Source organism: Chionomys nivalis, chromosome 8 (assembly GCF_950005125.1).
Source record: "Chionomys nivalis chromosome 8, mChiNiv1.1, whole genome shotgun sequence".
NCBI classification, from domain to species: Eukaryota; Metazoa; Chordata; class Mammalia; order Rodentia; family Cricetidae; genus Chionomys; species Chionomys nivalis.
Window position 1 is genome coordinate 54520243 of NC_080093.1, and position 11580 is coordinate 54531822.

Below are 11580 nucleotides of genomic sequence, written 5' to 3' on the forward strand. Positions count from 1 at the left end.
CCTGCTGGGAAAGAGAGGGTTGGGAAGGGCTAGGGCTGGTCATGTGAGCAGGGCAGGCAGCTCCTGAGAGTGCGAGCCCAACGATGTCTTGGAGGAGGCAGAGTGCCACTGTGCAGTGATCCGCTGGAGGGGGAGCTAACGGGAACTCTTGCCATTTCCTGTGTACTGGGTCCTCAGAACCCCAGGGTGGCCATTTCCAGGGTGAGCCTTGTCCTTCTGGCAGACCTTATAGTATCCAGAGAGACAAGGGAGGTAAGAGGACACCTTTCTTAGAAGGGTTGGGGCAGTTGTCCTGAGCCATTACCCACAGGAAGAAAATGACCCCAGGGAAGTAGGATGGGTCCAGTGCAAGTCATCTGCCATGGAGAAAGGTCCCCTCCCTGGTCTCCTAGGAGACCATTTATTTCCTTGGCTGAGGAAGGTGTGAAGGGTCTTTGTGTAAGTGGGGGTGGGTGGCAACTGGAAAACAAAAGATCACTTCGCGTGAGTCCTTGGGGTTCCACGGGAGAGATGAGGACTGGGCAGGCCCTAATCGGGGAGCACTGAGAAGGGGGCTGCAGCTATCTCTAGACCAGGAGTCAGGGAGTGAGCCCGGGAGCTCAGAAGGCTCACCACTAAAGAAGAGGTCTGCTCCCACAGGAAGGGAGGGCAGAGGGCCCTAGGGAGATGCCAGGGGCTAGGGTTGGCACCATCTCCCGGGCAACGTCTTCAAGGATATGATAATCAGGGAGATAGGAACCCTGAAAAGTGGGCCAGTCTTGAAAACACTTCTGGGACATTCTGTGTCTCACAGGACCTGAGGATCCAGCCCCAGTGCCAGAACATGTAAGACCAGGGCAGCGAGTAGACAGCACACTTTGTTACCTGGCGCTGGGTGAACACGACCTGTGTTGTGGAGGGGACGTGAAGACACCAAAAACGTCACCAAGGGGTTTCTGGACCTATCTGCCACCAGGGGCTTTAGTTTTCCTAACATGAGCCCTTAGGAATCCAGCAAGACCCCTCCTGGGTGCCCTGGTTTGGGCAGAGGGCTGTATCTATCTCCTGCCCTGCAGAACACCAGCCAGCCCGTCCTTATGTCGTGCCTCGGGCTGAGGGTGATTCAGAGGCAGGTGCCTGCGACAGTGGATGCAATTACATCTAATGGGACGGAGGCCTTTCTCGTAGCCCTCGCTCTGTGCCCACCCCCGCCTCCCTCAGGCGCAGCAGGCGGGGAGAGGATGCGCAGGAGGTAGGAGGTGGGGGACCCAGAGGGGCTTTGACGTCAGCCTGGCCTTTAAGAGGCCGCCCGCCCAGCAAGGGCTGTGGAGACAGAACCCGGGACCACCAGGCTGCACTATGCCCACCCCCAGCGCCTCCTCACCACAGCCCAAGGGCTTCAGAAGAGCCGTCTCAGAGCAGGATGCCAAGCAGGTCGAGGCCATCATGGTGAGAAGGGCATGCTGTCACCCAAGGGTATCTGGAGCAGTTACTGCACCTATGGGTGGGAGGGTACCCCAGGCTTGGAGTCCACCCAGTGTCTGGCACCCGGGGTTGGAGTGGGTCTCTGTCCCATCCTGTCCCAGTTGGGGCCCTAGTCCTGTTAGCTATTCCTGTACTTGGGTAAGTGCCTCTGCTGTGTCCTGCTGGACTCCGTGGGGGACAGTCAGTGCCTCTCGTCTGGGGCCATCCTTTCTGGGGCTTCTGTGGGCATCTGTGGGTCCTATTTCATGAACTAAGGGGATAATCTCTCTTGGGTGGTCTTGGGAGAGAGTCCTATGATTCAGGTCACCCTCCAGTAGTCCCCCGCTTGTCTGCCTTCTTGGGGTTCTCTAGGCTTGCCTGTCACAGGGTGTGAGGTTCCTGCAATGCACACTTCTGGGGAGAGCTGGTCAGTAAACGGCTGGTCTGCCAGCCACTGTCCCACACAAACAGGACGTGGGCTAGAAGGGGTCCTGGCTCGGGGGCAATTCCTGTGTGTTCATCCTTGCCACCTCCCATCGCCCTGGATCTGCGTTACCTGTGTTAGGGAGGCCCAGGGATCAAAGGCAAGGTGCTGCCAAAACACCAGTCTCTCTGCCAGCCTGGACACAGGGGCTCCTCGGCTCATGAGAAGGGCTTTCAGATTTTCCTTGGAGCCCCATCTCACCATCGCCCTGGCCTGACAGAGACCTTAATGTGTGACCCTTAGAAAGGTAATTTGCAGGCTCTTCTCAAGAGACGACTGTGGGGTCAAAGTACCCCTTCACCCGTCTCAGCTGCATGGCTGTCCCCATAGTCTCCTTGGGAACCGCCCAGTCATGTGCTCTTCCCAGGGAGTCTTTGGCTCTGGCTGCATTCATGGTGTCCTTCCGGGAGTCAAGAGGCGGCCCTAGGGGAAATGCTTCTCCATAGACTGTGGCGTCCTCAAAGCCCAGGGTGGCTTATTATTTCAACTAAAGGACCCAGAAACTTTTGGGGAGCTTAGCCCCCAGCTAAGAGTTCAGGCCCCTCCTTACTCAGGTCCGGATAGTTCTGGGTGTTGGATAATTGGGCACACTGTGGCAGACACACAGCCAGCAGAGGCCATACGGAGGTAACCCGTACTCAGAGCTCAACAAGGTAGCCAGGAGAAGGGGGTAGCAGAGGACAGTAGAAAAGGGACAAGGTAGCTGGAGACATTTTCATGGGGGTATTCTCAAGTGAGAGGACAATGTGGACAGGGCACCTGACTGAGAACCCCTTATCCCAGTGATGGTATGTGCAAGAGGCTCAGCCCCATGCCTCTCTCAGTCAGGAGGAGAGGGATGCTTGTTTAGACTGAGTATAGTACACTCTACCTGAATGGACCACCCGAGCTAGCCACTGCCCGGTGATGCCCGAGGCTTTGAGCTCTGAGTGATGCCCACAGACAACAGGAAAAACAGCCTGGGTAACAGCTCTCGATCACTAACTCAGTTAGGTCTATGCCCAGCAGGCAGGTAACAGGGCACCTCTGCTTTGGGAGATGGTGGCCAGGAGCCCTTGCCCTCCAGTTCTGCCATGGCTTCCAGGCCTACTTCCCACCATGCCCAGTCAGTCAGAACACTGTCTGGTGAGCTCTGTCCTCATCCCCACGTCATGCAGTGGTTTGACCAGGGCCCAGGCCCTGGAGGCAGGATCAGTGAAGACACCAGCATGGAGACATAGACATATCTCTAATCTCTCCCCCACGCCCACCAGTCCCCAAGGTTCATCGGGCGGCGGCAGAGTCTCATCGAGGATGCTCGAAAGGAGAGGGAGGCGGCAGCAGCTGCAGCAGCAGCAGCGGCAGCAGTAGCCTCCTCCGAACCCAGGAACCCCCTGGAATCTGTGGTATTTGAGGAGCAGGATGGGATGGCTGTTCTCAACCTGCTCTTCTCCCTGAAGGGTACAAAACCCTCTTCACTGTCCCGGGCTGTCAAAGTATTTGAGGTGAGACCACTGGGCTGCTGGCTTGGTGTGCCAGGGCAAGCAAACATAAGACATGTGAGAATGGCTGTGTCCCCCTCCGGGGAAGAAATATGGCTGCTCAGGCCCGCAGAGGCTAGGTCTCAGGGACTACCCTTCAGCTCCACCATCCAACCTCAGTGCCCGACACCCACTGCCATACATATAGCCTCTCTTAGCCACCTGCCCAAGGGCCTACGAAACAGCTGATTGCATTACTGCTTTGGCTAATAACCTGTCCCCCAGAAAAACTCTCAAATGACATTAAAGCCAGGACCTCTGCGAGCTCCCAGAGTTGACTGCATGGCCTAAATGTTTTGTTGCTGGGCAACAGAAGGTGGAGGTGAGATCAGCCGTTGCCCACCAGTCCTGGGCATCCTAGTTGCTCTGTCTGGGCCTGGGCCTTGTGTCTTTGATATGGTGGAGTGGGGTTCAGGTCCTTGGGTGTGGTCTGTCACCCAAACGAAACCATTAGGGCATGGGATCTTCCATCAGCAGGGGAGTCAGGCTATCTGGTATGACCTCCAGACAGACAGATAGACAGGCCTGTCCAGAAAGGGGGGCCAAAAGCACAGCTGTGATGATTCCTGAATGGATGCATGAGACAAAACCCAATCTATGGGTACACATTCCAAAACTCAGGCAGGGATGAAACACTGACCAGGCCTGCTTCCTCCATCTCCCTCTTTCCCACCATTCTGTCTGTCTGTCTCTCTCTACCTCTCTCCATCTCCACTCCACCCTCTCCATTGCACCCTATCTGTCTCCCTCAACCTCTCTGCTGCTCCCGCCCCATCTTTCCTTCTCTCTGTTTATCCCTACCTCTCTCCATCCCTCACCGTTTCTCTCCATTGCCTCCTCCCGTCTGTCTCCATTGCTCCCTCCCCCTCCCTATTTCTGCTTTTGCTCCCAAAGACATTTGAAGCCAAAATCCACCACTTAGAGACCCGGCCTGCCCAGAAGCCACTGGCGGGAAGTCCCCACCTGGAGTACTTCGTGCGCTTCGAGGTGCCCAGTGGAGACCTGGCTGCCCTCCTCAGCTCTGTACGCCGGGTGTCTGACGATGTGCGAAGTGCCAGGGAAGACAAGGGTGAGGATGGGTTTCTGTGCAACCCAAAGACCTTGAGGCCTGGCGGGGGGCAGAACATCCTGGCAGGGGATACCGGAAAGTGTCCACGGAGTGCTAGTCTCCCACCACAGAGTGTTGGCGGCTTCACCCCTTCTCTGGTTCTCTAGGAGAACCTCTGCCCTCTAGGAGATCTCTAGGGGAAGCCAGACCCAGGATGGTCAAAGCTTTCCTTGGGTCCATACTCACCTGAGCTCTTTTGCCTCTATGGCCTGGGAAGTTCCCTGGTTCCCAAGGAAAGTATCGGAATTGGACAAGTGCCACCACCTGGTCACCAAATTTGACCCTGACCTGGACCTGGACCATCCGGTGAGCCTGCTGTCTTGAGCCTGTGTCCCATAGCTGAGGCCCATGGAGTGGGCACAGCTAGGAAGTGACCCTTGTGTGTGGAACGGGGAGAGACCAGCTTCCCCCTGACATGTGTCCCTTGGCCATTAGGGCTTCTCTGACCAGGTGTACCGCCAGCGCCGGAAGCTGATCGCAGAGATCGCCTTCCAGTACAAGCAGTAAGGAGCCTGCACGTGGGCCAGTCCCCAGCCTGTAGGGAAGGGAGGGGAGGGGGAAGAAGGCAACTGTCTTCTGTCCCACAGCTTTGCATGTCTGCTTGTCTGTCTCTTCTGTGGTGCTCTGTGTTGGGCACTGGCATCGCTTCTAGCCACAGTGGAGACTGAGGCAGAGAGGCTAAGCAGCTGCTGGGGTCAGCGCACCCCTCCCAGTCCATTCCGTACCCCAAAGGCCTCTGCCCAGCAGGTGTAACTTCACGATAAGGGCTTCACCCCATCTTTCCCACCCTCTCTGAGATGAGGGAGACCCTACTGACAACTGATCCCCTCCACAGGGGTGAACCAATTCCCCATGTGGAGTACACTGCAGAGGAAATCGCTACCTGGTAAGGACCTGCTGACATGTGCCTGGGGCAGAGCAGGACTGAGCATGAGAAGGGCCAGAGGGAGGCAGCTCCCTGACTCCCTGTCTGTGAGGGCCACCTCTGGGAATACTGGTAACAGGAGAAACTAAGGGCAGTTAGAGGAGGGACATCTAGTGGCCCAGAATATCAGCCCATCCAGAGATGGTCCCCAATGGTCCCTTCCCAACCTCTGGGTTCCCTTCAACCACAGAAATGCCCTACAGAGGCCCACAAAGCATCCACGTGTGTGTGTGGTGGGGGGCAGGCTGTGAGCAGGTGGGGCAGTCATAGGGAGACCCTAACAGTAGGCAATTCCCTGGGATGTTATGGCCCGCAGGAAGGAGGTCTATGCTACACTGAAGGGTCTCTATGCTACCCACGCCTGCCGGGAGCACCTGGAGGCTTTCCAGCTTCTGGAACGGTACTGCGGCTACCGAGAGGACAGCATCCCGCAGCTGGAAGATGTGTCCCGCTTCTTGAAGGGTGCGGATGCAGAGGAAGTAGGGCAGGGAGGGGCATCTTCTCTGCCTACCCTGATGTGTGACCCCTTGCAGAGCGGACTGGTTTCCAGTTGCGACCTGTGGCCGGTCTACTGTCTGCCCGTGATTTTCTGGCCAGCCTGGCCTTTCGTGTGTTTCAATGCACACAGTACATCCGCCACGCCTCCTCACCCATGCACTCACCTGAGCCGTGAGTATGCCATCTGGGGCAGGGGACCCTAAACTTGTGATCCAGTAATATCTGTGAACAATGAGGACAGAGGTGTGTGTGTGGGGGGGGGGGGCAAGGCTGTCTTGTCCCTGGACAGGGACAGAGGACCTGTCCATTCCACCTTCCTTCTCTCATGGCCCGACACAGGGACTGCTGCCACGAGCTGTTGGGACATGTACCAATGTTGGCTGACCGCACATTTGCCCAGTTTTCCCAGGTGTGTCTAGGGCCTCAGGGCAGAAACCGGGGTGGTGGTTGAGGCGGGGGTGGTTGAGCCAGAGATTCACAAGTTCCACTCGGTGGGGATCTCCTCTGGGGTAGACGTTGCAGATTTTCAGGCAAGGAAAGGCTGAAATGGAGATAGTTCTGTCAACAGGGGAGTGCAGATCCCAGGGGAGCGCATTTTCATGCTTTTTCTGCCACCTGCTGGTACATCTGAGAACTGCAGCTCCTGGGCTCTTGCATGCCTGGGACGGTACACAACTAGCGAAGGTAGCGTAGGTCCAAAGGACCTCTGGAGAAGTAGTTGAGACCCTTGCTTCGCAGAGTCTTTCCATACATCAGCCTCCTTCTCTATCCACAGGACATTGGACTTGCATCTCTGGGGGCCTCGGATGAAGAAATTGAGAAACTCTCTACGGTTGGTTTTCAAAGGGCATAGCTCGGATCCTTCGCATTCCCAAGGCCAGCCTTCCCTGTTGTGGGTGGTGGCCTGTTGTATATACCCATAGGGGCTGTGCTTGGTATCAGGTGGTTTTAGGTGACTCTGATGACATCTGGCAGGTGTACTGGTTCACTGTGGAGTTTGGGCTGTGCAAACAGAACGGGGAGCTGAAGGCTTATGGTGCGGGACTGTTGTCCTCCTATGGAGAGCTCCTGGTGAGATTACCCCGCTCCCTGCCCTCAGCAAAGGAGACCAGGGCTGCTGGGTCAGGGTGTGGAGGGCCCTGCTCCCATCAAGAGGGTCTTCTTGGCCCAGGTCCGAGATTCAGCCTCTTCTAGAGAAGTGGCCCTCTACCTGGACCCCACTATACCCTGTGGGAGGAGGGAGGCCCACCCCACTCAGCTTCCTTGAGCCCCTGGGTGTGATGCCCCTCTCTCTAGCACTCCCTGTCAGAGGAGCCCGAGGTCCGGGCCTTCGATCCAGATGCAGCGGCTGTGCAGCCCTACCAAGACCAGACCTACCAGCCAGTGTACTTTGTGTCCGAGAGCTTCAGTGATGCCAAGGACAAGCTCAGGTGGGTGAGGCTTTCAGGGGTGAGCCTCATCCCACCTCACCCGTGCAAACCAGACCTGGTCTCCACTCAAGAGCCCATTTTGCACCCTCAGCTCCAAGAGGGAGCCTTGAAAGTCTGGGGAGGGGGAGACCAGCAGCACAGGGTCAAGGTGAGGTCAAAGTCAGGTTCAGGCCCTCCTTCTGGGACTCCGCAGAGCCCGAGTTTCTCCTCCTCTGAGCACCACAGGCCTGAATGGGATGGGGGCAGATAAGGGGGAACAAGAGGCACAGTGGTAGCTAGGAGCTGCTGGGGGTGGGGGAGATTATAGAGGGAGTGGGCAGTCCAAAGGTGGGGGATACAGTTATCCAGGGGTCTGCAGAGGGGAGAAAAGACGGGTAGGATGGTCCTCATCACCTCCCCAGGCCTGTTGTACTGCATATGGCATGTCCACTCCAGTTTAGGGACACTCTAGGGCACAGTCAAGGAAGGCTTCCTGAAGGAAGAGGCCCAGCCGAGGAATGCCCTGCAGAGGCCTGCGTGCAAGAGATGCTGGGGCCTTTCCTTTGACTATGGCCTCTGAGGAGGCTTTAATCTCCTGACTGTCTAGAATGGGCTTTGGGGGTCTGGGAGACCCAGAAAAACCATTTTCCCACGCTCCTGGAGGTTGCAGATCCTGTCCTGACTCCAGCTTGCGTTCTCATCCCTACACCCAATCTCCTGTGACTGAAGGATTCATACTGGCTTCTCTCCCCAGGAACTATGCCTCCCGTATCCAGCGCCCGTTCTCTGTGAAGTTTGACCCATACACACTGGCCATCGATGTACTGGACAATCCCCACACCATCCGGCGCTCCCTGGAGGGGGTCCAGGATGAGCTGCACACCCTGACCCATGCACTGAGTGTCATTAGCTAAATGCACAGGGTACCACCCACAGGTACCAAGGGTTTTCCCCAAAGTCTCCAGCCCTTTCTTCAACCTTCCCCAGCCCAGAGGCTTTCCCATGTGTGCAGAATCTGCCTGTGCCCTTTGATGGGCTCCCCCATGGAACCTCACTGCTTCTCAGTCCTGTGTGTGTCTTACTTCTGCATGCACTCCAGAGTGATCCTGCTCTGCCCCCTCCCTCCGTGCTGTACACCACCCTGGTCATTATCTCAATAAAGAAAGGAAAGGTCTCTGTGTCACCACAAAGATAGTTCTGGGCACTCATAGTCGCTCCAGCTTCACTGGAGCTTTAGAAGGTTTCTTCTCCCACCTCCTTCTTCCAGTCCAAGCCTCCTGACCAGGCAGAAGTTTCTGGTGTCATCTCCCTGCCAATTCTGAGCTCTCAAACAGTACTATCTCTGTGCCCAGGAGTCTTCGGCACCAAAGAAGTAGACAGAGGGATGAAGAAGGCAGGCAAGACACACAACAGTGGTGCCCCACCCACACTATACCTAATGAGACCCAGGGGAAGGCTCATATCCCAGTCGAACTCTGAAATTTCTTAGACTTTGGGAATCACTGAGGAAGGTCTCTGATTTAAGTGAGACTCTGGGAAGCACCTTAAGTTCCAATGAGACTCTGGGAAAGGCCTTGGACCCTAGAGAGACCTTGGGAAAATCCTAGACTCCAAAGTGATTCTGGGGAAGTCTTTGGGCCCCAGAGAGACCTTGGAAAGTCTTTACTCCAAAGCAGCCCTGGGGAAGACCCTGGGTCCCAAAGAGAGTCTGGTCTTGGGTTCCAGGAAGAACCTGAGGAAGGTCTTAGTCCCCACTGAAACCTAGGGAATGCCTTACTTTGTTATAGTATGGAAGGTGTTAGGCCTCGGTGAGATCCTTTTATGCCACTGAGACCCTGTCAATGTCTTAGTTTTCAGTGAGGTCCAGGGTAAGGTCATCACCCAGGGAAGGCCTTTTGCCTCCTTGAAGTCCTGGAGGGAGATTGTAGGCCACAATGGGATCTCGGGGAGGCCTTAGGTCCCAGTGAGACCCTGAGAAAGATTATTGGCTTATGGTCTACCCCGGGGAAGAAACCCTAGATAAGGTCTTAGGGTCCAGTGAGAACCTTAGGAAGGCCTTAAGACATAGAGAAATACTGTATGACCTTTGGTTTTAGTGAGACCATGGAAGAAGGCTTTAGGATCCAGAGAAATTCTGGAAAGCCCTTATCCTCAGTGAGACCCCAATGAAAGCCCCAGGCTTGCTTCTGTGAAACCCAGAGAAGGACTCAGGCTGCACTGAGATTATGAGAAATTCCTTTGTTCCCCATGAGAAACCAGGGTGGCCTGAGACCTCCTATTAAGCCCTGGAAAAGACTTAGCCCCCAAGAATACATGGAGAAAGCTTCATGTTCTTGTGAAATACTAGGAAGGTTTTAAGCCTCAGTGAGAACACCTGTAAGATCTGTAGACTCAGTAAGACCTTAGTGAAGCGGTTCTCAACCTCTGAGTCGTGACCCCTTTTGGGGGTCAAATGACCCTTTCACAGGAGTCACCTGCAAACACAGGGAAACACAGACATTTGCATTATGATTCATAACAGTGGCAAAATTACAATTATGAAGTAGCAACAAAAATAATTTTATAGCTGAGGTTACCACACATGAAGAACTGTGTTAAAGAGTTGCAGCATTAGGAAGGTTGAGAAACACTGCCTAGGCCAAGGCTTTAGTCCACAGTGGGAACCTAGAGAAGGTCTTAGGCCTCAATGAAAACCTGGGGAAGGTCTTGGGCAATAGTGGGACACTGGGGAAAACCTTAGACCTCAATGTGACCCTGGGGAAAGCTTTAGGCAACTGAGGGACTTTGGGGAAGATGCTAGGCCCCAATGGAACTCTGAGGATTGGCCTTAGACCACAGTGGGATCCTGGGAGAGCTTAGGCCCTACTGAGATCCTTGGGTAGTCCTTAGGTCCCAGTAAGAACCTGAGAAGGTATCAGGCTCCAAAGAGAACTTGAGGAAGATCTTTGGCCTCAATGAGAGCTTAGAAAAGATCCAAGGCCTTAGAATGCCTGGATAAGGTACAACTGAAACCAAGTGGAAGGTCTTAGGACACAGTAAGATGCTGAAAAAGACAGTTTGCCTCAGAGAGACCCCGAGAAAACTTTAGGTTGCAGCAAGACTCTAGGGAAGGCCTTAAGCCCCAGAGAGATCCTGCAAGGCCTCAGGCCACAGTGAGACTCAGGGAAGGCCATACTCTCTGCTGACATCAAGGGAGGGTCTTAGGCCCCTGTGAAACCCTGGCGGACTATATAGGTCTCAATGAGACTCTAGGGAGACCCTTAGGACTCAGTGAGAGTGAGGTGGAAAGAGATTAGGCCACCTTCAGAGTGGGTGAAGACTGTAGGCCACAGAGAGTCTCTGGGAGATCCTGGAAGTGCCTCAGGCCACAGAAAGGATGGCTTCAGATCGCAATGAAACCCCATGGAAGGCCTAAGGCTACAGTGATATCCCAAGGAAGATCTTCGGCAAAGCCTCTGTGAGAGGCTTAAATGAGAATATCCTTCTCATTTAAGAAGGATGAGGCATTTGAACACTTGACACCCAACTGGTAGTGTTATTTGAGGGGGTTTAGGAGGTGAGAACTTGTGGAATAAAGTACGTTCTGGGGGCAGGCTTTGAAAGTAAACAAAGACAAAAACAGAAAACAAAACAACAACAAAAACCCCTTGCAACTTTGCCGACTTCTAGTTAATGTTCTTTACTCTTGCTTATGGTTGAGGTTGTGAGTTCTCAGCTCCCTGCTCCTGCTGCCATGTCTTTCTAGTGTAATGGTGAGGGGCTCTTATCTCTCTGGAATCTAATCCCAAACAAATTCTTTTATTCTGTAAGTTGCCTCAGTTGTAGTGTCTTCTTATAGCAAGGGAAAAGTAGCTAACACAATCTTATTTCTGTTTGAGAACATATGAGGTTATAAAGTCTCAGACAGGGATGTTGAAGAAGGCCTCTGGACTTGTTAAGACCAGAAGGGAAATATTTAAGGTCAAATGGGAATCCAATGGATTAAGTTACAGTGGGACCCTGGAAAGAACATACCATAGTAAACTACTACAGATGATCTTAGACCAAGTGAAATCCTGAGAAAAATTTCTTGCCTAAGGGGGGCCCACAGGAAGACCATAGGCCCCATTACGATACTGGATAAGGCCTCAAGACCCAGTTAAAACTTTGGAGAAAGTCTTAAGACCTAAATAGAACCTAGGGACCACTGTAGG

General features: G+C 54.3%; 1 protein-coding gene across 1 annotated transcript; it reads left to right on the forward strand.

Moving 5' to 3' along the window:
* Nucleotides 1-1324: 1324 nt before the first annotated feature.
* On the forward strand, nucleotides 1325-8463 carry Th (tyrosine hydroxylase). Its single transcript, XM_057778936.1, has 13 exons — nucleotides 1325-1428; nucleotides 3181-3411; nucleotides 4342-4516; nucleotides 4773-4861; nucleotides 4991-5058; nucleotides 5391-5441; nucleotides 5797-5942; nucleotides 6014-6149; nucleotides 6318-6387; nucleotides 6754-6810; nucleotides 6954-7049; nucleotides 7275-7408; nucleotides 8142-8463. Exons 1-13 carry the CDS (start codon nucleotides 1339-1341, stop codon nucleotides 8299-8301), a joined length of 1503 nt encoding a protein of 500 aa, XP_057634919.1. The 5' UTR covers nucleotides 1325-1338; the 3' UTR covers nucleotides 8302-8463.
* Nucleotides 8464-11580: the final 3117 nt, after the last annotated feature.